We start from the raw sequence: 26,488 nt of genomic DNA, 5'->3' as shown, positions 1-26,488 counted from the left end.
CCAGTTGATGGAATAGTTATAACGCTAGTTGTCTGTCCGCTGTTATCGATAATGGAGGATTGAGTACAACAGTTGAAGCATCTCTGCTGCCTGTGCTGGGAAAGACATGGACATTGATCATAAGATTTCACATTGCGAGTACTCCATTGTCTTTGGCTCTCCAGAAACCTTCCTCGGCAGTTAGTAGAAATGTGCTAACGCTACTATACAACTTGTGTTGTTGTTCTTTTCAGGCTCTAGCTAATGTAACCTCGCCGCGTCAAGCTAACGGCAACAAAGACGTTTTTTGGCGCACTTATTTCCGCTTCCTTGGTTTACGCCCCCTTGACAAAAAGCGGGGTGAAAGGCCAGACTAGAGGTTGGAGCAGTGTCCCCGACCCAGAGAGAGATCTGCAGCATGCAATAACGTAGTGTATCAGTATAAGAACTCTCATGGGTCTGTTGTGTTGAGACTATTGGTGTATCACTATTTGAAAGTGTAAAGTTGTGTTATTTGTACACATGGTATCCGCATCCAGCACTTGAACAGGGCAGTCGCTTTATTTCTCGCTCTCCCTTATCTCCCTTCTTTCCCTCTGCCTGCAACAACACCCAGAGCAAACTTGCATTTGTCTACTCGAAATGACAAATATGGATTTATTGGATTTACTAAGCTGGTCTCTCAACGCAAATCAACTAAACTTTGAGGAATGCGGGGTCCGGGGAACCCCCACCCTCTGCCCAGACGGATCTTTCGCCGCGGGATACGGGAAGACAACAGCGATTGACCCTAGGCTGTGACGTCATGAAAATTGAGATGGGCGGTCAGTGAATTTGAACTGTGAAAAATGGATTATATCTGGATATATCATAGAAATTCCACTGATCTGCAATAAGGGAATATGAACTAAGTTGGGAATCAGAGACTTGACACCTGCTGTTGACTTTCTGGTCTGTGTGACCCTGGTCTGTGTGACCGAAAGGAATTCCAGGCAACCAAAACATTTTATCCTAATCTGGACTCTCGTACTGCCAAGGATGCAGCTCTCCTGATATTTCGTCTGCAACTGAGCTCTTCCCCCCCCAAACCCCCCGCCTTGTTCCCTGACAGCTCTTGCATCATCCACCCCCCCCCCCCCCTCTTCCTCCGATACATTCATCCATCTGGCGCTGATGACAGCGAGCCACTTGCGTTGTTTGAGGAGCTAGTGCAACGGTGGCGCTGCGCACGCGGCGACCCGGCTGAGGGCAGTAGATGGTCCTTTGGAATCTGTACTTAATGCAACAAATGTTTATGTATTGTATAATATTGAAGTGTGCCTTTATTACTTCAAAACTAGTAATAATGTATCTCAATTCTGAAGTGTGCCTTTATTACTAATCTCAAACTACTAGTAATGATGTTGTAATTGTCCACTACTGTCTCATGTGAACCAAAGTGCCCTTCTGGGACATGTATTAAACTGATTGATTGATTGATTGATTGAGATCAGGTTGCATTTATAGACAGTTTCATCAATACAAGGATCACTAATTTAATTTTCTAGTTTTTTTTAAATAATAATTTTTCACACAGAATAGGATATATAGATAGATAGATAGATAGATAGATAGATAGATAGATAATATAATAGTGTTATTTAGTTATTCATAATGAGTGAATATGACAATGTTGGGGTAACAGATTACAAAATAAGGCATTACTGTAATCACATTACATTTGTATATAATGAGTAGTGTAAGGCATTACTGTTCCTAATTCCAGTAATCACATTACAGTTACTAAATCAAACACTATGTCATTACTTTCATTACATAAGTTCTTCAATTATCTGCAGGATCGGGGTTGAATCTGCAGGGTTATGGAAAAAACATCAAACGTGCACGATTGCGCAACACAGCTGACTGTAAAAGTGAATTACTAATTGCTAGAATGGATGGGCTGGTGGGACGGGGAGGAGTGATTGGTTAGGTTTAATGATGGCTGGTTGGTTCAGTCCAATCAGAGGCAGCCGTCCCTCCAGCTGATCCATTGTAGCACCAACTTTCTTAGGAGTTAGGAGGAGGAGTTCGAGGCAGATGGGGGAAATGGCAGTGTGGTCTACAACCTTCGAGGGGTGGAGATATGCTCATTACCTCACACCTCAGGCGATGTTGCGGAGTAACGCAAAAGTAATGTAATGAGTAGTGTAATGAATTACTTTCTCCACGGAGTATTTAAGTAACAGAAGGCATTGTTTTTTTTAAGTAATGTGAAATGAGTAACGACCCCCAACACTGGACATATGACAATAATATGGTCTTACCAGTGACAGTGATGTTGACTGTGTCACTTTTGTCTCCCTTGCTAGACTGACACCAGTAAACTCCACTGTCTTTTGGGAATGTGTAAGCGATGCTGCAGGAAGAACCTGATGGCATCCCCCAGTAATCTCCACACTGAGACAGTATTCCTGTGGTCGTTGTCCTCCACACCGTCCGTCCAGCAGAGCTGTCGTCCTCACAGCTCAGAGAGACAGACTCTCCATCAAAGACCTGAGATCTTCTGCTGGGACTCACAGTCAGAGAGGCTGGGGAGAGGCAGCAGGAAGGACAAATTAGTCATGATGCTTTGACAAAACAAAATGACCTTAAGCAAAAAACATTAGGCTACTGTACAAAGAAAGTCTGAAACACAAAGCCTAACTCTGCATGTATTTATTGGTTATAACTGCAATTTCTGAACTCACTTCCCATGTATTTAGTCTAGTAAAGATAAGAGGGCCTTCCAGTTCCCCCTCAGGAATGTTAAGTATATGGCTCAATACTCTGTGCAGTCCACTTCACAGGGAACTATGGTACTAGCCGATCGGAACGCAGTCTTCAGCGTTGGCAGAATCAGAGTAGGTATAAGCACCATTGCATTTATCTTTTGTAGTTTCAGTTCAATTTTATTTTGTGGGAGTTGTTACTTTCCTGGATCGAATAAAACTTGATATAAGAGCAATCTGACGTTGAGGCATTTTTAAGCCCTTTTTTGTCAATTGAGGAAGCATTGGATACTGACTTGGCCAGTCAGAATGAGTACGAAGCTGTGTAGTTTAGCTCTTTGAAACATGATGTATGTTTTAAAGCAGGGATTCTCAAAACTTTTTCATGCCAAGGCCCCCCAAATAGCATTAGCCTTTGGCCACGGCCCCCATATTGCAATATGTCTTTAAAAACCCATTGAACCCATTGGAATCACTTCCATACTACCTCAGAATATGTCCTTACTTTTATTCAGGTAATAACCGAATAATTACATTTGTATCTCAAATCTTTTCTTTTCTGTTTTCCAATCTAAACATTGTTCCACAGTCAGACTACAGACCACACCAAGGGGAAATGTCAATGAATGTGATGATGACTGGCAGGCAATTAGACAGATGGGCATGGTAAATATATTTTTATGTGGAAGGGAAGGATTCAAATATATTTGTTAACACTACAGTACTAAATATAATTATAAAATATAATAAAAATACAACTATTTATTATACTGTAGTAAATGAATTATTCCCTTTACCATAAAGATGTTTTTAAGCACACAAGAAACAACATTTATTATTATTATTATTATTATTATTATTATTATTATTATTATTATTATTATTATTACCTATAATAATAATAATAATAATATTATTTTTATTTGTATAAATATCTAAAGAGATCGAATTTTAAAGCTTAAATTCAGATTCTGTGTCTTTTCAGGATGTGGCGGGAGAGACTCGAGAGTCAGTGTCACTTCTCACCCGAACTCCTAAACTCCAAAAACTATACTATCCAAAACACACACACACACGAGCTCTCTAAAAGGGTTTCCTACAAAGGCCCTATCGTAACATCATAAGAGTTTGTACCAACCTTGTGTGGGTCTGCAGCAGAGCAACACGGTCAGCACTGAAGAGAAAATGAGACTTGGGTTAGTTAGAGGTTTTGCATGCAGTCAAGACAAGTCTCCTGAGAAAACTGGGAAACTCAGGGGTCTAGTGAGTGGAAAGCATTGGTTATATATCTTCCATCGTTCAGATAAATTGTATTTTGTGTTTGACGAGGATACTAATTTTGATCTATGTTAAAGAATGATTTCTCTACACAGGATGTAGATACAGGATGAACACATCGGGGAGTTTATATATTGGCTGCACCTGTAGCTCTATAGGACTCAGCAGTGGACTGATGTGTGCCTTTCAGAAATGTGATCGACTGACCTTCTAATCCAATGTGGTCTCATAAACAGCTCTGACCCCAGGCCAAATCTCATCTAATCTAATCATTTATAATTCCTTCAACAAGATAAAACAAAGACTATAAGATTCTACTACAGGAAACGACTTTAGTCAACATTAGTGAATCATATTTGAACGTGTTAGTTACAGTAACACACACACACACACACACACACACACACAGACACGCGCACATATTCTACTTACAGAGCAGCCATTGTAGCGATGTGACTTCCATCCTACAGTTTGATGATATAAGATCAATATGGAATCTTACCAGTTCACAAGCCCACCCCAACGCAGCTTTTTCATACTTACGCCCTCTGACAGGATGTACAAAACCCCTTCCTCCACGTATATACACACATACATGTACACTACACATACACTATGCATGCACGCACGCACACACAATTTATTCACTGTCTGTATACAGATTTATTTTGATTTTTTTTTTACAGAAATTTGCACAGGACCTTTGCACAAACATTTCCTAACTTAAAGGATAAGTTCACCCAAAAAAAGAAAAGGGAATTCAGTCATTATCTACTCACCCCCATACCCAGAGGTGTAGTGCTATCTGGATAAGTGGGAGAACGCACCTATATGGGGAACACCCGCACACACGCAGGAGTTTTTTTTTTTTACATGCAGTAGGCCTGGAAAAGTGTAATTTCCGCCTATTGCAAAAATGGTGTATTTGACCATTTCTGCATACTGGGATCCCTAAAGAGTCTTGCAATTTCAAAAATGTGGGTATGACTGACCAGCTGAGACTCTTATAGATTCAATAAGCCCAATTGGTGGCTATTCATGTCTGATCTATAGTCCCCAGAGTAGCCATGTCATTGTAGTGAGACACTTTTTTGAAACTAGACCTCACTGTATGAAAAGCAATGACCTCTATGGCTACCTCTAGGACAGGGGTTTTCAAAGTCTGAGACTGTGGGCCTCGCCACAGACAAAAGTTGGAAAAAGGAGCCCCCCTCACTCAACTCCTGGATGCCTATGGTATCAAGATTTTGTTATTTGAACCACACGACACTCAACAATCGATCCCCGATAGCCTGATATTGCTGTTTGACATACTTCAGACTACACCAAATACATAAAAAGGTCTGTCTGAAGGCATTTATTTGCTTCTGACTCTGGGAGAGTCACATTCCCCAAACTACTGTATCTCTGAACTATCTCTTTACCAAATCACACACATTTAGGCTATTCTATGCAATCTCCTTTTAATAACTAATATAATATTTTGTCACTTTATAATGTGACTGAGCCTCCCCTTAAACTGCTTGGAGCCCCCCTGGGGAGGCCCTTTGAAAACTCCTGCTCTAGGATATTCATAGCATCATAAACCTTTGCAACCACGAACTAGAACTCCCTGGCACGCAGACGCACTCTCACAGCTGGACGGAACCATCCTCCAGCCGCCAGTGCTAACCCGACGCCTATGGGCTTGGCCGCTGAGCGGGACCGCTTGGCAGCACTAGTCCTGTCCCCAAACGTAGTGCGTACTATTCAAGACGCAAGGGCCCCCTCCACTACCTTGGTTTATGCAGCAAAAGGGTCTGCGTTCCAATCCTGGTGTGAGGGGAAAGGGGTTGAACCCACACCGTGTTCCGTCTCTGTCATCCTTTCTTACCTGCAATCGCTGGCAGATCAAAGCCTAGCTGCGGAAACCATCAAAGGTTATGCAGCAGCAATCTCATCTTGCCACGAAGGGTTTGGTGACAGAACAGTGTTCTCCCACAACCTCCTTAAACGATTCCTGAAAGGATTAAGGTGAAATAAACCAATCATGCGCGCACTGGCCCCCCAGTGGGATCTGTCTCTGCTTTTACCTGAGCACCCTTTGACAAAATATTGCTTAAAATGCTCTCCCTGAAAACAGCCCTCTTATTGGCCCTCACCTCAGCCAAAAGAGTGAGTGACTTGCGCTGACTTGTCTGGGGCTCCCTCACGCCTGGCCATCAGAGCAGATGGAGGCTCGGCCACTTTGTTGCCAAATCCCTCCTTCATCCCCAAGTCCCTGGACAACTCGTTCAGGTCAAGAACGATCTCTTTGGAAGGTTTCTTTCCCACTGAGGAGACGGCTCATCGCCTGTGCCCAGTACGCGCTTTGGCGTAGTACGTTTTAGGCACAGCGAAAATCAGGCGGACACAACAACCGTTTGTCCACTACAGAGTCCAATCACCAGGCGCCGCTCTTTCCATACAGCGGCTCTCACACTGGCTCTGTGAAGCTATCACAGAAGCCTATATGTGGCGACAGGAACTGAACCCCCGCAGGGCATCAGAGCACACTCCAGCAGAGCCATGGCATCTTCCATGACCCTACTGAGAGGCATGTCCGTAGCGGACATCTGTGCAGCGAACTCATGGGCCTCAGCCTTCATCCATTTCTAAGCAAAATTTCGAAAATTCCATCTCTTGCCACCAGGGGGTGCTGCCGCACCCTTAGCACCCACCTTCCCATGCCCTTGTTGTTATGGGCAACATCCGCTCGTTAGTCAACAAAGTGGACTGGGTTTCACGGAGACCTGGCTCTCGGACAAGATTCCCGAGTCCCATGTGAAAATGGACGGCTTCTCGTTTCATTGGATGGACAGAGACTTTGAACGGACTGGCAAGAGACAAAGTCTCTTGCCAGTCTTAACGTCTGCTTGTACGTTAATGACCAGTGGTGCCATCCTGCCCATGTCACGGTGAAGGAGAGGGCCTGTGACTGTACACTGTCTGCCACTCTGCTGTCCTTTAAGCAGTTTGTGAGCCCCACGCGGGGTGAACACTTGATCTGTTCTACACGGACGTTAAGAAGAGCTACGTTGTGAAGCGGCTCCCCCCTCTATTCTCCTGTTATCCGGAGACAGCCTATTAAGTCTAAAACTGTGCGTGTGTGGTCGGATGACACTTGTGATAAACTACAAGGGAGCTTTGAATGTACTGATTGGTTCGTATTTTTAGATGATGATGATCTTGACCTGGACAGTAAAGCTGATAGAGTCACTGCTTATATTAATTTCTGTGTTGACGATGCCAAACTCATTAAAACTTTGTCCAATGATAAACCCTGGGTGACTAGGGAGGTGAAAGCTGCAATTAACCGAAAGAAAAGGGCATTTTTCAGTGGTGATAGAGATATGATCAAACATGCTCAAACGGAGCTGAAAGCCAAAATAAAACAGGCAAAACTTAAATATAGAGATCGGGTAGAAAGACAAATGTCCAATACCAGAAGATACCAGGGGCCTTAAGAAAGGCATTAAATCCATCACTGATTGGACCAACAATTCCATTTGTTCGGGCTCTGGGATGGATGTTAATCAGGCAAACCAGTTTTTTGCTAGGTTTGATAAATGTGATTTCTCTGCTGAGCAGGAGAGCATCCTCTCCTCTCTGGCTCAGCCTAGTCCTGAGGACAGTTGCCCCCCTATTGTTATTTCTATTGGAGAGGTTCGTCATGAGTTTAAGCGTATCAAGGTGAACAAGGGTCCTGGGCCTGATGGTGTTTATCCACGCACCCTCAAGGTCTGTGCTGACCAGTTGTACCATGTTTTTCATTCTCTTTTCTCTCTGTCTCTGTCTTCATCTGCTTTTCCTGTAATGTGGTTAACATCATGTCTTGTCCCTATTCCTAAAAAGAACAATGTGCGTGATAGCCTCACTACCCTGAGACCTATTGCTCTGACATGTCACATTATGAAGTGTTTTGAAAGGGTTGTGCTGGGCCACCTCAGAGATCAGGTGGCACCTTATTTAGACCCCTTGCAATTTGCATACAGGAAGAGTGTAGGAGTTGACGATGCACTGATTTTTATGTTGCATGTATTTATAGTCACCTTGAATCATCATAGGGAAATGTTCTTTGATTTTTCTAGCGCCTTCAACACTATCCAGCCACATATTTTAGCAAACAAACTGATTCAATATAAACTGCATAATTCAACCATCGCCTGGTGCATGAAATATCTTGTGCCTCGACCTCAGTTTGTTAGGCTGGACGACACTGTATCAGATATTATCTGGACAAAAACTGGAGCCCCTCAGGGAACAGTTTTAGCTCCTTTTTTCTTTATTCTTTATACTGCAGACTGCAGACATAGTGAGGCCATGTGTCATATGCAGACATTTTCTGATGATACCGCTCTTATCGGTCTCATCAACAAAGGTGATGATCGGGCCTATAAAAAGGAGATTGATTAATTTGTTCTTTGGTGCGATGACACTTTTTTACTGCTCAATGTTGAAAAGACCAAAGAGCTAGTTATTGATTTTGGGAGGAAGAAGGTGGAAGTCTCCCCTGTCATAATTAAAGGGCTGGAGGTAGAAATAGTCCAGTCTTACAAGTATCTCGGTGTCCACCTGGACAGTAAGCTGGACTGGAAGAAGAACACAGATTCTGTGTTCAAGAAGGCCCAGTCTTGACTTTTCCACTTGAGGAAGCTTACAGTAGATCGTTTGACGTCAGCAGGTCACTTCTTCATATGTTTTCTACCAAGGTATCCTAGCTAGTGTCCTCTTTTATGCTGTGCTCTGCTGGGGGGGGAGCCTCACAGTCATGGACAGAAATAGGATCAACAAAATGATTAAAAAGGCTGGCTCAGTGATTGGCCTTCCTTGGAGATCACTATAGCCAAGAGAACAAGGAGAAAACTGAACTCTATTCTTTCTTTTGAAGGCCATCCTTTGTATAATGTATTTGATGCTCTGCGAAGCTCGTTTAGTAATAGGCTTTTGATGCCTCGGTGCTCTACTGAGCCATTTAGAAGATCCTTTGTTCCTGCTGCTGTAAAATTCTTTAATGAACACTGCTAGCTCTGCATTGTGAGTCTCTCTTTTTACTCTGTTATGTAACTCGTATTGTGCTGTATGTTACTGTTTCCTGTTTGTGTATCTGTACTCACTCTGGTGGCAAACCATGTTTCCTCTCTGGGATTAAGAATAAACACCATACCATACCATATACCACACACACACACAACACACACACAAACACACACACACACACACACACACACACACACACACACACACACACACACACACACACACACACACACACACACACACACACACACACACACACACACACACACACACACACACACACACACACACACACACACACACACACACACACACAGGAAAGTCCCTGCATGCTTTCTTCAGTAGGCTACCTGATGTGTGGGAAACACAATCACAGATACACAGGGGGAGGATGTGTTAACCACAAGCAAGAGAAGAACAAGTTTCATTTTCGGCTTTGTGCGGCACGCACACATACAACATAAGATGACAAATACGATGATTAAATGGCACGTGTCGAGTCATAGTCTATTTTTTTTATTTGTCTTTATTGAATGTTCCAAAACTTCATGTTTAACTAAGAATAGGCTAATGATTATTTCCACTCACCACTTATTTAATGTGGTTACTTTACTTTGTGGTCAAAAGTTTGGAAGGAACAATGCATGCTGGGAGATATGCAAATGTATTTGTCCAATGGGTCCAATGGCATTGCTCTGTCAGAACTTGCTTGGATGTCCTGATGTTGGTTTAGTAGCAAAAGTAAACACAAGTTAATAGCAGCATTCACTAGAGACTCTTTAGTGAATAGCCTACTTTCCACAAAATCATGAACAATGAAGAAAACCAGAAGGAGTTGTGCCAAACAAACAATATCTCAAAAACTATACATCACATCGCTTATATTTTGACATTCTGAGTGAGAGCAGAAGTAGCTCAAGATAGTTTGATGTATAATATATGCATGTCGTGTTAAAGTTGTGTGAACTGTCTTTAAAATGTAAACAGAGTTAACGGAAAGCCTCGCGCCACTTGGGCTCCATAGGGTTCCATTGTCATTGCCACCCAGTGACGCGGTTTGTTTACCAAAATGCTGCTCGGCTGATCCCTCGTATTGGTTGCATGGTCGAGGGTATTGATCCACTGAAATGAAATGGAATAATGAAATCGCTGGGCTGGGTGCAGAGTGTTTGGTGTGTGGGAGATTCGAGCTGTCAAAAAAGGCAAGAGCTGTCAAAAGGGAACAAAGCCTCGCTCCTGGCCAATCCCGGCGTTTGATTGCTGCGTAGGCGGGGTCTGCCCATTTTTTTTTTAATTAACAATAAAAGATTTACAAAATATGTCAGACAGACAATAACACATCACCATACTTGAGAGCTATAAACAAACAGAAATGAATAAGACGTAGAACAATACAATACAATAATGTTTACAAAGACAAAGACATGTTAGAATAAAATAAAAATAAGGACAGACAAAATGACATTAGCAAAAGTCAATTCACAGGGGTTACATCAATATGTTTCTGTAATATTCTAAGAACCTGTTGCTTTTTTTATTGTTAAGCTGACAACAAGTAGTGCGCATGCATGACAGAGCGTGACGTAAGGGGAACACCAGTCAGCTGGGTTGATGAACATCCAACCACAACCAGCGCACAGGAAGGAAACATAAAGATGGCAAGTGTGAGCATTGTGAAGTATTGGAAACTGTGCAGCATGTAGGCTACTGTTGCAATGTTCACACTATGCAGAGGAAAGGAGGGAATTATTTATTGAGCTGGGCAAACTGGGAGTTAAAAGCTTTTCCCTTAAAACACTGTTGGGTGATGGGGTGGCACAAATAAATAGTGTTAGGGAAGTAGTTCGCTTCCTTGTAGCTACAGACCTGTATCAGAGGATATAGGTCAATGTGCAGTGACGTAGTTTAACAGTGTGAGGCAGCAATGCACCAACCCGTGCCTAGTCTGCCGGAAATCTAAAGAAGAAGAAGAAGAAGAAGCACCAACCCCAAAGAGCATGGAAGCAAAGAGACGAAACTCCGGCCATTTTTGGAAACAGAATGCGCCTCGCAGTGGTCAGCTGCGGTAGCGCGGGCCCCTATAATCAGCCTCTCTAAACAGTAACTCAACGGGAGAACACTCTAAATTTCGTGGATTCACATCTTTTCTGGGCGTACTGCAAATCTTGATTGAAGTGGTGTAGTGCAGGGATGTAAAACAACAACCATATTGTGGAAACTAAGCAAAATTTTTCGTTTTTTTCTTTTAGTTTTTTCAAGATAAATAGTAAATGCAAAGGACCCGAGGTTAAAACCACGGCAACACACTTCTGACGGAGTGGACGACAGCCGCATTAGCTATTTATCTTGAAAAAAATAAACAAAGAAAACGAAACATTTTGCTTAGTTTCCACAATATGGTTGTTGTTTTACATCCCTGCACTACACCACTTCAGTCAAGATTTGCAGTACGCCCAGAAAAGATGTGAATCAACGAAATTTAGAGTGTTCTCCCGTTGAGTTACTGTTTAGAGAGGCTGATTATAGGGGCCCGCGCTACCGCAGCTGACCACTGCGAGCCTGTGCGAGGTTCTTTTGGCGCTGTCACGCTTCCAAAAATAAAAAATGGCGGAGGCTGCTGGGCGCTGATGTTGCAATGGGGCAATATGGAGCTTTCAGTTCTTTCCATAAAAGTTCTTTGCCAACCCGTGCCTAGTCTGCCGGAAATCTAAAGAAAAAGAAGGAAATGGATCGAGCTGACATTCTATGTGTAGAAAAGAGGAAATTTTTGGCTTTCATTGCGATGGTGGTCAACTGTGCTGTTGATGTGACGGGGAAGACGGAGAGAATCGAGATGGTGCTGGACGCTGCCAGGAGGTTTTTGGACGTGGTGGATGTAACTGGGAAAGATCTAGACAATATACTGAGGGAAGCCTTTGATAAAACCCAGACGAGTGAGTCTGGGTGATGAAGAATGGACAATATTATGTTTTGGAGTATTTTGGGTGGACGTAGTTTTGTTTTTCACACTGAAGAGAATATTTTTGTAACTTCTAAAATCCAGAAGGTGGCGGTAATGCACAGAAGATGTTTGCCAACCGCCATAAAACACTAGAAGAAGAAGAAGAAGAAGAAGAAGAAGAAAGAAGAAGAAGAACAGCGCACAGGAAGAAGACAGGAAGATACAGTTGTTTTGTTTTCCAACTAAGTAGGCTATTGTAAAGTGGATTTCTGAAGAACCTGATGCCAGGTGAGGCATATGTCTGCGTCTGTTCAGGCCAGTTGCGTCATTCAGCGACATTGTGTTTCCCTGTTTTTAATTCTCGAACTAGGTCTACTGACGCACTTTTGTAAATGGCCTTAGGCATGTCTGAAACAAATCTTCAACCAGACGATTTTAAACCGGGCCGATCCGAGTCAGTCCAGGAGTCCAGTCCTAAATTAATATCTCATGTCATGTAGGCTTTGATCCGCTTTGCGTGTCAGTTTGCCCACAAACACGTTACAGGGCTTCTGCCTCTTGCGGGCATTGTCCTATGTCGTAATGTCTCACGACGCTGAAGTTGGCATCCTATTCGCAGCTCCCGATTGGAATTTTCCGGTCCCACCTTAAAAAGTGGAATAGCGCCTCTAGATGGCGTACTTGGTTCAATCATTTTCAAACTAGTTCATGAACTGGAAAACTAGTATATAGGGGGGGTGTAATGAGAATAAATTAGCTAGTTATATAATGAATCCTGCATTTTGTTCGTTTTTACTGTCGTATGCTATTCTCATTGACCTCAAAAAGGTTGTCGTATTGGTGTAAACCGCTGGAAAAAAGAGTTGATTTCACAGCGTTTGCTTATCTAGACCACATAAAACCAGGTCCTCTCTTATTTCTTTCAAACCTGGCCTAGATTACCAAGGGGACATTAGACTCTCATTATGGTCCACTCAGGGGCGCCGCCAGGGATTTTGGGCCCCATGACAGGACATAGCATTGTCCCCACTGATGCGAAAAATTTGGGCTGTTTGAAGCTGATTTAGAGGATAATATCGCATTTTAAATTATATTAGGATAACACTGTAGTGTTGTCATTATTCAGTCTTAACCATCAATATTTGCTCCTTTTCTCACTCTCATCCCTGTTGAATCATCATACTCTCTCTCTGCTCTGAATACACCAGAGGGAACAAAGAAACACTATCAACTAATGACTAGAAATAATATTGATACACATGTGGAGTCCAACAGGAGTGTTTAGCATGAGACTGTTGTGATATCATTATTCAGTCTTAATATCATTATGTTCTCCTTTTCTCATTGGCTGTCATTTGTGGGCTGCTTTTCCTTTCATATGATGGTCATTATGTGGACAAATAAATTGTGTTGATCCTTCTTATTTTTTTATTATTATTATTACTTATTATATACAGTAGTTAAGAAAAGTTGAATAAATGTTCAGATGGCGCGGGACAGACTAGACAGTTCTCTAGGTTAACATGGCAGGCAGAGTGATTCACGTAGTGTAGCCTATCTGCCTCGCCTCACACAGAGACAGGCAGACAGCAGCTGCACCATTCCAGCACTCACCTCACCTGCCTTCCTATAAAACTGCGTGAGGAACTGTTGTCCTTTCTTTTCTCTCTCCTCTCTTTTGGCATGTTGCTGGTCTCTCCTCTCTCCTCTCATCTGATTGATCAGCGCGCAACTCTGCCCACCACGCTGCCTGGATGGGAGGCGTGCCTATTTCTCACCAGGGAGAAACCATTTCTTGAAAATCGAAGGGGTGTGTGTGCGCAAGAGGATTTTTTCTTTTTTGCCAAAAAGAAGCAATTCGTTTTACTAGTACATTGAATAAAATAGTATATTCATTACAATAGGTTAATAATTTAATACTGCAAAAAATTGCCTAGTGTCCAAGCTTTTAGGGCCCTTGAAGCTGACAGGGCCCCTGTCAGCTTCAAGGGCCCTTAGAATCGTCCTACCTTTCCCCCCTATACGGCGCCCCTGGGTCCACTCTCTTTAAACTAATGCATTTGCAATATTTTTTAGCCTGTTCACAACCTACTGTTATCACACTGGGATAGATTACAACCCTTTTTTTTCTTTCTTTAGTCATCCAAAATGCATGCTCACCAAACAATACAGAAACAAAATGCCGTTTTCTATTTACATGTCATTCACATAAAAGTTCCTTTCCCTCAAACTAGCAAAGTTGCTGTTAGAACCAGCACCACCATTGTGGGGCTGCATCAAAACCCAATGTGAGCTTATGTGAACAACTCAGTAAATCTAAAAAAAAAACTACTTTCTCACAATTAAATGGGGAGAAGAATATACAGAACACCTCTAGGAATGAGCTAACCTATGCACCGTTTTATATGGAAACAAGTGTTTATGCTAGGGCTAGGCTATATAGATAAAGAGTATATCGATATAAAATATTTCATATCAGTCGATATTGATAATTATTGATAATTTTAATGACCCGTTTTTATTAATAATAAAAAAAACATGAGAAGAAAAAGATTGCATTTAACCACTTTATTTTGAACCGCCTTATTGTCAAGGCACACAGGTAATTTGTCACACACACACACACACACACACACACACACACACACACACACACACACACACAGAGCTCTTTGTGCAACTACAAGCAGTCATTTACAGACATGGTGACGTTTTATTTTGATGACAGTGTAGCTTTGCCAGCCTTCTAAAAAAACGTTTGGTAACCTGTATATCAGGGTTGTAGGGTTAACGTTAGGTGAATCAGTGAATGAGCTGCCCCACATTCCGCAAAGTAACGCTGCAGATGTCCGTATGGGAAATTGGTGTGGTGTCTAACATTAACGTTATGTCCCAGGCACAGAAGACTGCGGGCTTGTGACGGTAACGCTATTAATAGAACACATGTTAACAAACACGTTGTCAATCTAACATGGTAAATGGTAAATGGTCTGCATTTATATAGCGCTTTTATCCAAAGCGCTTTACAATGAGTAGATAGTCTACATTCACCCATTCATACACCAATGGCGGCAGGCTGCCGCGCAGGGTGCCTACACACCATCGGGAGCAAGGAGGGTTAAGTGTCTTGCCCAAGGACACAGCGACGGCAGCTGGGAGGGAGCGGGGATCGAGCCGCCAACCCTTGCGTCATTGGCCGACCCGCTCTACCTCCTGAGCTAAAGCCGCCCCTGTAACGCTTACAGACATCTTCTTCTTCTTTGCGTTTAATGGCAAATTGTAACCCAAGTTAGGTGCATACCGCCACCTACTGTATAACTAAAGCTAACGTTATATTTAACAAATACAATGGCCAAAAGGAAAAAGTGTCCACCCCCAATGCTCCCATTCACTCCAATAACCATACTCCGGCCCAGACCAAACGTCTAGACCGTTGCGAACACCTCATTTAGCGTTTTAGTTAGATCTTCTCCAGAAATGTCCTCAACGCCCCAAAACTTCCTGGCTGCATCCACCACCACCATCTTAATCCTCTCCGACTTGCTTTCAATCTCCAGAGCACAGTTTATCACCATTGAGATGAAAGCCAAAAAGGCTGTCTTGTCCATACTGATCATGTTTCCAGATTCAACACTCTTCTGTCCCGGTTCCTTTTGTACTTTAATCATCTCATGTTTCATCTCCATACTTTTAACTGCCTCTGCATAAGACATTCCTCTCTTTTCTCTCATCTTACTCACTCTTACCTCTCTAATCCTTTTTGGGCACTGTGCTGATCCTGCATGATGCAATCCCTCACAATGTATGCTTTTAGCCTGCTCTTTATTCCTCCATTCCACAATCATCTCTCCCACAATGACCACATCTTTGATTTTTTCTGCACACTGCTGCTACATGACCATACTAGTGTTGACAGCAAAAACATCTTAGCGGTGCCTTCTCAAACGGCCGCACCCTGTAGCACACACAAGCCAGGGAAACTCTTTCAGGAAACTCACCTATAAAGGTCAAACACACCGACAAACTACTCTCCTTCTTACCTTCTCTAAATCTTGTCATCCTTCTAGCCTCATGCACACCTTTTTCATACTCAAACAACTCCTCATCTACTTCAAGTGGCACACCACTTATAACTAGTGCTGCACGATTTGGGGGAAAGGTGTGATTAGTGATTATGGTGGATAATATTGTGATTTGCGATTGTGATTGCGATATAATAAACAAATGGTATCTAGGGATGTACCGGCATGAGTTTTTTGACGGTATGATAACCTTGGACAAAAATGCCACGGTTTCACATATCACAGACTAACATACATGAAATATATTACAATTTAAAATATATTAAAACTAAATAAATGAAACAATTTGAAATAAAATTATCTTTACAAAAAAACAAACATTTTGAGACATTTGCCTGTCCCAAACATGTAAAAAAGAAACACCAGAAAAATAGAAACTGCACTGTGTTACAGCACAGTGGGCTCAGACTGCAAAGTTAGTTACATGTCTGTCCAGTAATACAATGATACACCCCGTTTATTTATTTTGTAGCGACAGATGGCCTTAAACGCCACACTCACGTGACGCTTCTTGAGAGAGAGGCGAGGTAACGTGCATCTGCAGACTTTATCGAGGGACCATGAAGGCATCATGTGACAGACTAGTTAAAAGTCTGGATGTGCTGCTGCAAGCAGCAGCTGTGACAGTGTTTTCTCTGCTATCAACCTTGTTAATCTCGCTATATTCTTCATCACAGCGGGTCATTACCCACTGTGCACTTAATCGTGCACTAGTTCTGTATACTGTAAGCACCTGCAGCTCTCTCCTTATTTTACTGGCGTTCTCACTAATCACACGGCTGTTTACATGCATTTCTGAACAGCTAGCTAGTTATTAGCATAGCTCGCTGTTAACGATCATGGATGTTCTCTCTCTCCCTCTCGGTAAGATGTAACCTTGCTGCACATAACATTACTTATTTGCGGGAGTGCATGGGAGAAGTCTCCCGCTAGTGTTGATGCCCAGTGTGATGGCAGAGAAACGTGTGTTTGCTGCATCGCGTGTAACGTTTAGAGGCACACACACACACACACACACACACACACACACACACACACACTCAAAAAGACATGAAAATAATAATCGCACACTTTTGCGGTTATGTAATCGCACGTGCTGACATCGCGATTGCGATTGCGATTAGATTAATCATGCAGCACTACTTATAACTCCCTTTCTCATCGGCTCACGTGCAAGTGTGAAACACTCCACCCCACAATGCTTATACTCACTTATAATATCCATGACTTCAAATCCCTGCTCTTCTGACACACAATCAATCATCACCATTCCACTTCTGGTTACCCTCACAGACTTAACTGTCCCCACTTTCTTTTCCAAGAACTTCCCCACGTCGTGTGGGTTACTGAACACTCCATCATCCTTCCCTACCGCTTTCATTCCAACTAGAAAATTACCCGACTTCTCATTCCTCACTTTCTTCACTTGCTGACTGTCACTCGATCAGCTAGACACACTTCTTCGTGTATTCTCTATCCCTCTTAAATCATCATGATTGGCTGTTTCCGTGTCACTTGTAGTAACAAGGTACATGATTGGCTGTATGAGCCACAGAGCAGAGGGAAGCGCGCTATCGAACGTCCCCATTGAAGCATATTTTTATTGTATTGATGACGTCTCTATCGCGATATATATTGCTATAGTTTTATCGCCCAGCCCTAGTTTATGCATGTATTTTATCCCAAGAGAGAATCTACACACCTGCTCTGCAGTCGCATATTTCCACCGAAGAGCAAGTGGACTAGCCCCGCCAAACTAGCCCCCCCCCCCATGGGGGGGGAGGGGGGTTCCATTCACAGACATACAGAATACCATACAAACCAACTGCTCTAAGCCACATTACCTAATTCCAGCTAAAAAATAAAATTGTCTTGACAGAAATTTTTAATAATTCACAATTACAGTAGCTGGAACTTTAGAATGAGACCACAATTGTTTTGTAGAACTGGTATAACCCATCTATAATTCCAACACTTTATATGGGTTAATGGAATCTCTATACTACCCTGTTACACATGTCTAGCCTGGGTAAACCCAGCCTCCACGTGACCTCTATGTGCTATCAGTCACAAGAGTCTGGAGGCTGGGCCATTCAGAGCGATTTCTGGCGGACGGGGAGGGGCGGGTGTACCTCCCTTGATAGACCACTCCATCAGCCAACCAGCTTAGCACACAGAGCACATGCGCAGTGCAACAGATGGCGTCATCACTCAGCGCCCTTTGTTATTAGCAAAAGAGCTAACACTACACATTCAGTACTGCTAGCACGCGATGGCTACCACCAATGTGAATGATTTTTGCAGGTTTTGGGAAAAAAACCTTTGTTTTTGATAGAGAATAGAATTCTATACATCCGCTTAAATGTATATGTAAATGTATATCACAGCTTATCTAATACCAAATAAATTGAAACCAATGAGTCCAGGAAGATTTACCATAAAAGTATATTTAATAGCTTACATTCTCTGCAATATGCATATATTGACAGAGGGCATGAATCTCAATGTACACATGTATCGATGTACAGAGTCAAATATTCAGCCGCGATGTCACAATTTGACATACGCTTTATACTGTAAAAGGAGGGAGGAGCAGAGAGGAGGGGGTGATGGGGTGATGACTTGACTTGGAGCCTGTCTGTATCAGCAAGTGTTCCTGTCTCATGGCCATTGTCATGCTGAGTTTCTGAAGGCCAGAGCAAAGGGGAGAAATCTCCTGCTTGATAAGCTAGTTATGTGTCTCTGCATAGTGCAAATATGCATTTGTGAGATGTCATGGGTGAATCTATATGTCAGATGTCATGTCATAATGTGTATGTCATGTCATCACTTATAGCATTAATTATGTGTATGCAATTATAGCTTATAGCTTATTGATTAGGAAATATTGATTAGGAAATGGCATGGAACTTATATTTTTCTCCAACAATCCACCCAATTGTTATGTTCATCAATAACAATAATAATTACAAAATTTAAGTTCACTATTCAATATAATGCTTGTATCTATACTTAATTGTGGGCCGGGGGGGGGCAGGGTTTTGAAAACATAGGAAACATTAAACACTTGAAAGAACACAGAATTTTTGATCAATATGCAGTCCAGCGCAGTCTCAGCTCATATCACAGCATCTCCATTATCTATTGGGAAGAGAAAAACAAATTTTAGGGATATAATGACAAAATTACATCACCACTGCGGCTATAATATATAGGAGTGGGCCTACTAATCTTAACTCTATATGGTTCAATGCAAATAGTCTAATATCATTATAATGCATTGAACTTAATATTCAGTGTGTTCCAAATCACACTTAAATCTTTTCACTTTTGTAAAAGAAGCTTCTTACATACAGTATGTATATATATAATCTTTCCAGCTTCACTTTATTCAAACCTTCCTGTAAAAGGAATCATGTTATTTTCAAAGTATTCACAACAACAACAATATTTCTCATCATTCATGTGATGACTCTAGAATGTATTTATTTGTTTGTTCCTGGTGCTGTTGTTGTAATTGTTGTTATTAAAAACTATTTAATAGCCCAACTCCATGCAGTGGTTTAATTTCTTTTTAGAACTATTTTATTCTATTTCTAGTTTTAATATTGGTTTGTTTTGGAATAGGAACTGAAACTTTCTAAAATGCAAAGCATTCATAACATTGATTAATCATATTCATTAAAACATAATCACAGTATCATATAACTGATTATTCTTAAAATGATACTTTAAAACACTTAATTTTATTTAATATTGAAAATAGAAAGAATTTTCTTTACTCTAGTGAGCACAGTTAAACGTACTCTCTCTAGTAGTTTACTAGGCTAGGGAGCACAGTACTCAAAGTACAGATTTGTGCTGGTGTTGAAGGTTTTCTGTGACGTACAACCTGTAACTATAAACATTAGATTTCACAATGTGCCTGTATTTTAGACAAAATAACTTCATTACAAGTTATTAGTACAACAAGTACGTACATACGGCAGATAATGTTTTGAGATACTCTGTGAGTACATATTCAATTGTTTATTTTATAATTTGTTTGCAATGAACCTCATAAACAAGATGGCTCCTTGAGTCTGCCTTTCAAGTTTACAGATTTCGTGGACTTGTCTTGAGTGGGCTGGATGAATTCCCCAAAAAAACTGCTTTAAGAGCTAGCTTATTGGGGTGGGTCAGTCCCCAGACTGAGGCAAAACAACAATACTCTAAACGCAAACTCAAGTGTAATCTCGTCCTCAGAGGCCATTGGCTTATCTATAGATACTTTTGAAAACATCTCACCGTACTTAAGTGTAAATTTTGCTTATGTGTATATCAAACCAAAAGTTAAATGTTGGTTTGCCCACTTAATTTTATTTCTCATCCACCCAATTGGTGGTTGATAAATGTGCATTTTTCTGTTTAAGAAAATACTTCAGATTCAGATTATCGTACACAGGAAGTCTTCAAACTTCACACACAATCTATTATGATTTATTTTCAAAATAATAATCAACAGTCTATATTATTATTGATTGATTCAAATTTGCTTACTGCACTTTAAATAATGCAGAGCTTACTCCACTCTATTGATTCATAACAAACAAAACATTCAATCACATACTGTGGGGTTTGAACCTGGGGCTTGTTTCGACATTCAATTTCATAATGTGTAATACTGTGGGGTTTGAACCTGTGATACAGGGCTTATCTCTCCGACCTAGAAAGTCGGTGGCTGGCTCACTGTTTGCTCAAAGGTTTTGGGGATCCAATTGTTTCTGGCTAAGTTTTAACCTTGTTGGAAGACTGACTGTTCCAAGGAACATAAACAAATTATTTCAGTCTGCTATCACATTGGGCCAGCTACAGTATAGGGGAGAATGACCACCGTGTTGCTACTTGAGCCAATTGAATCAACAGATGGCTGTTTGTCCACTGGCTGCTCCCGTTTTTTCTTATTCCGACATCTAGTGGCCCAGTGTCCGAGCTTACCACAAATATGACATTTGTCCGTGCTAGGTGAGGGCTTTTGATATGCACCCCCCGTTATGTTTGTATTGGGGGAAATCACAGGCTTATTGAGTGTTTCTGGCAGGCCACGATTTTTACGTCTGCTACGACACCTGTTCGCCCAATGTCCTAACTTACCGCACGCATGACATACGTCGGTGCTGCTAGGTGTGTGCTTTTGAGGTGCTTTTTCTGCGGTGTTTACATTGGGGAAAATCACAGCAATAGTTATTGGGTTTGGCGCTGTGGCTAATTGTGGGGGCCCAAGCATCTGCTCATATTGTTTAATAACAATCCCAAGCTGTCCGATAATTTCTCTGGCTCTCTGACACTCTGGCCGCAGACAACGGCCAGCCTTTTCAGTGTCCATTCTCAGAGAGCAGACAGTGTCTAATCTACTGTATTTGTTTTAGGTACACAAGTCTCGGTGCAGAGCCGTTGTTTTGATAAATTCTGTAGCGTGTCTCTCTCTCTCGTAATCACTCCCTTTGGCAAAAAGCAAAGCACTGATTCCTCTATTTACTGTGAATGTCGCATTCATTTAATGTCTCATTGATTCACATTCAACTCTTTATATTTCAGTCTTGCATTACGCACCAAGGGTATTAAAACCTGTATTAAAAGAGAGAGAGAGCTACTGTTTTTGTTTATCACTTGTGATCTTGAGGTGTCCGTGTGTGTAAAGTAATATTCAACACCTTACCTTTTCGATGTGGGGACTCTGGTGACAGAGGGACGGTTGTTCTCCTGCTGACCAGTTCCGTCCGTGTGTGGGGTATCTGGAATTTACAAACTGGTGACAGAATCAATTTGTTCAAGGGACAATTGATTCTGTATTTTGGGATTGGCTAAAATACACTTTTTGCAAACTTCCATGTTCAACTCCTTTAAAATAGGCTTCTTAAGAAATTGTTTTGTTTTACAGTGAAACAGCTGCTTATTTTTGTTTGTTTGTTTGTTACATGCTTGTTACACATTGTAGGTATTTCAAAAACATATCAAACATATTGGTTATACAACTATGATTGCTTCCCAGTCTCGCTCGGTGCTCAATATCTCTGGCCGATCCTAGCCAGCGCGCCATGGGGCTACACCCCGCCGAGTGAGTGGTATGTTATGGGGAGATCTTTTGGTTTTATTTAGTATGTCGTGTGGTTCTTAAAGACCGTATCAAGCATTATGCCTAGAATCACCGCAGTTTCCCACTGGACTATAATAGTCGCTGCTAATGCAGCCTTATGGCCTTTCCAGGCAATATGTGATAACGCTTCTCAGGCTCTCTTGCTGTGCAGCTTAACACTGGACCATCCTGGTCACTGCAAAATACAGCCGGTCAAGAGAGTTTGTAATGGTCCTGAGGTCATCTGTATTATTTACATTGGGGCGTCCCTCCTTTGTCTCAAGAAGCCCACAAAATACTAACTTAGGTTAATATATCAACCATACATATTTACAGTTATATACAATGTCATTTTGACACACCCACAACATGCAAACATTTCAGATTCTTTTAGATATCAGACGACAGCTTCAGTAATGAATTATGAAATTAATTCAGACTTACCCGCTCTCGTAGATATCCTGTTTGTGACACGCCAATTGATAGAGAATAAAATCTATTCTTTCGCTTAAATGTATATGTAAATGTATATCACAGCTTATCTAATACCAAATAAATTGAAACCAATGAGTCCAGGAAGATTTACCATAAAAGTATATTTAATAGCTTACATTCTCTGCAATATGCATATATTGACAGAGGGCATGAATCTCAATGTACACATGTATCGATGTACAGAGTCAAATATTCAGCCGCGATGTCACAATTTGACATATGCTTTATACTGTAAAGGAGGGAGGAGCAGAGAGGAGGGGGTGATGACTTGACTTGGAGCCTATAGTGCTGCCTGTCTGTATCAGCAAGTGTTCCTGTCTCATGGCCATTGTCATGCTGAGTTTCTGAAGGCCAGAGCAAAGGGGAGAAATCTCCTGCTTGATAAGCTAGTTATGTGTCTCTGCATAGTGCAAATATGCATTTGTGAGATGTCATGGGTGAATCTATATGTCAGATGTCATGTCATAATGTGTATGTCATGTCATCACTTATAGCATTAATTATGTGTATGCAATTATAGCTTATAGCTTATTGATTAGGAAATATTGATTAGGAAATGGCATGGAACTTATATTTTTCTCCAACAGTTTTATATATAATAAAGATTCATATTTATCTCAGTGGCCTGGACACATTTACGTCCGTGATACCGGGCGACATGGCCTGTGTGGTTCTGTGGTGATTAGCTCATGTCTTTGTAGCATTAATTATGATTATGATTTAATTCATTATGGAAGATACATGTTGGTTTAACAGATGCAAATAATTTCGTACATAGCCTCCATGTAAAGTGACGCTATGGGCTAGGGATGTCCCGATCAGGTTTTTTTGCCCCCAAGTCCGAGTCCGAGTCCTTTGATTTTGAGTATCTGCCGATACCGAGTCCCGATCCGATACTTTTATAATACATTTAAAAAATGAAGAGTGAAGAAAATTATCCAGGATGTCCCTTATTTTTATTATATTTTAACATGTAACACTTATCATGCACAACTGTGCATGCAAGTAGTGCATTGTATTGTAAACTGAGCACTAGTTATGAGGTAGCTTGAACATTCTCAAGTCAGAACAGAAAAATTATTCTTCACATTAGAACTAGTGCAACATTAGAACTTAATGCAACATCACAGACTCAATAGTCTAGTGTTAAAACAAACAGCAGCTTAACTTAAAATGCCAGTCAGGCATTAAAATAAAAAATAAAAAAATAAAAATATCAAATAAAACAAATGAGCCAATATTCAAGCAGTGCAGTGTATTGTAAACTGAGCACTTATGAGGTAGCTTAAAGATTTTCAAGTCAAAATAGAAAAAATATTCTTCACATTAGAACTAGTGCAACATTAGAACTTAGTGCAATATCAGTGCCAGTGTGTCTGTGACGCTGCGCTGGGAAAGCAGGCCCTCGTGCACGACAAGTTGTAATGTGTGCGCTACACAGCCCACACTCTGTACTCCCATATCCAGCATGGCTTTCTTCATATTTGCAGCGTTATCGCGCAAAATGATATGGACTCGGTTCTTGTCTATTCCCCAGTTGTTCAGCATCCTCTCCATCGCCTGCTGGATGCGCTCTGCTGTGTGGGATCCACCAAATTCCTGTGCATGCAAAGTCGCACGGCTTAAAACAAAACTGGAGTTGATCCATTGCGCAGTGAGGCGAAGGGCCATGAAAACACAGACGAACTCCAAATATCTGTGGTAAACGCGACATCAGGCACGTCTTTCAATAGGACAAGCAGCTTGTCGCTTATCTTTTTCTGGAGCGCTGGCAGAGCCTTTTCAGTGATATAGTGTCGAGAGGGCATGTCGTATCGTGGTTCCATGTACTCCATAAGCATGATAAAACCCGGGTCGTCTACCAGAGAGAGTGGCTGGTCACTCATTGCTATCATCTCGGCTATCTTTTCTGTGATCTTTTTCGCCTTTTCACTGTCGTTCTCGTCGTTCACTTTGAAATATTTCCACACAGCAGACATGATAGCGGCAGCGCGGCTCAGCTTCAAAACAAACTGGCGTGCTCTCTGCGCATGCGGTGCGGTGTTTTTGTGAGGCTGTCTGGCTGAGTGTCGTTTGACACAGACAAGGTCTGACTCTGTAAACGGTGGTAGTAATACTAATTTTATTCTAATTTATTTTGAATCACCAATAGCCCATATGTAAAAAATCTGATAAAAATAATGACTCGGACATACGATCGGGTCATAATGTCCGAGTCCGGATCGAGTCTGCAGTCACGTGATCGGCCCCGATTTCCGATCACGTGATCGGATCGGGACAACCCTACTATGGGCAGACCATTTGGGCTCTATAACGTTATGTAACGTGACGATCACATTTCAATAAATTTAGTTTTTTGCAGATTAATGCAGTTTAATGCTCTTCTGTATTGGACATTTAAAGCTGATACACACTTGTCTTGGGGTAATTCCGCCAAGCTCGATCAGTTAAGAATATGGCAAGCTAATGTGTCATTGGAAAACATTATCGATAGAGTGTAACACTTAACACAATCAAATGTGTAGTTATCTTTTCACAGCACTGTACAGTGTTACTGTATCTTCGGTTGGTGATCGTGTCCTCTGGTCCAATCTTCGGTTCGTGTCATAGTTCGTGTTCACTCAACATCAACAATCTTTATTATATATCACATCTGATCATTTTATCCAACCTGCCTCTGACCAGACAACTAATGGGCTCCTTCTGCTTCATATTGTGATACATTCAGGTAGCCTACATGATTTACAGAAGTACATAGCACAATAACAACAAGGCTATTTGTTGGCAATGTTTATTGACAAAAGCATTAAAACAAGCAAATAACAATATAATTCTCCGGTCACTGGCAGATAGATCACTGGCAGATAACGGTTGGCATTTGACTTGTGTTATATCTTATGATGTTGAAACAACTGATCAGCAGCAGTATTAACCTGCACAGTAGCCTAACAGGTTAACGTTATAATCTCAGGAGAGATTGAGTAGGCTAAATAAACCATACACATGAGAATTACCGTTAACGTTACAGCATTTAATAACGTTAATTTTCGTGTACCCGATGCCAGGATATTTCGCCACTTTGTTTTCATCAAGTTCTCTGGACTTGCATACACAAGCTCACAGCGTCCATGTAAGTCCTCATCTTTATCATTCTCCCCACCGAGCTGCAAGCCTTGATTCCCAGATTAGAAGCCTTGCGTATCTGGTCCTCCATTAGCGCATTTAGCGGCGAGACAACAATAACAATAATGTACTGACAGCTGTTTTCACTTTAATTTCCTCAACGTAGTTGTATAGCCATATAGCTAGCTCCGTAGCTATGCTCTAGACGCCAAATGCTAATGGCTAGTAGTGCAGCAGCCGCCGCAGCTGTTACACTCTGATTGGCCGATCACAGCAGGTGCTGATGTTGGCAGTCACGCCGTCACTCATTGTGCGATTGAATTCGCCTCGCGCCAGAAATCGCTCTGAATGGCCCAGCGTCCAGACTCTTGTGACTGATAGCACATAGATAGATAGAGCACGTGGAGGCTGGGTTTACCCAGGCTAACACATGTCCACTCTTTATCAATACGGTAGGTTTGGTCGTACAATATGCATCCTATCTGCCTGCATTATTTCATTATTTATTTTGAATATAAATAAATAGATAAATAAATGGTCCTGGGTAGGCAACATTAAAATAACTTGTTTTTATTCTGCTTTTTTAAACCTGCAGATAAGGTGTCCAGAAATAAATCTAAACAAATGTAAATTTTAACAAAGGTGTTCCAGCAGCATTCAAAATAAA

General features: G+C 41.5%; 1 protein-coding gene across 3 annotated transcripts in view; it reads left to right on the top strand.

Moving 5' to 3' along the window:
- The first annotated feature begins 11,893 nt into the window (after positions 1-11,893).
- The window catches only part of LOC310780192 (uncharacterized protein), a 53,260-nt gene continuing 38,665 nt past the window's right edge, over positions 11,894-26,488 (top strand). For all 3 annotated transcript variants that reach the window (XM_083640770.1, XM_083640769.1, XM_083640768.1), the window contains exon 1: positions 11,894-12,294. In XM_083640770.1, the coding sequence (XP_083496896.1) occupies positions 12,288-12,294 (7 nt within the window). In that variant the 5' untranslated portion in view covers positions 11,894-12,287. The remainder of the gene's footprint in view (positions 12,295-26,488) is intronic.

Source organism: Poromitra crassiceps (assembly GCF_964638095.1).
Source record: "Poromitra crassiceps genome assembly, chromosome: 7".
Taxonomy (NCBI): Eukaryota; Metazoa; Chordata; class Actinopteri; order Beryciformes; family Melamphaidae; genus Poromitra; species Poromitra crassiceps.
The sequence above is the reverse complement of the archived record's forward strand: the minus strand, read 5'-3'. Positions and strand labels throughout refer to the sequence as shown.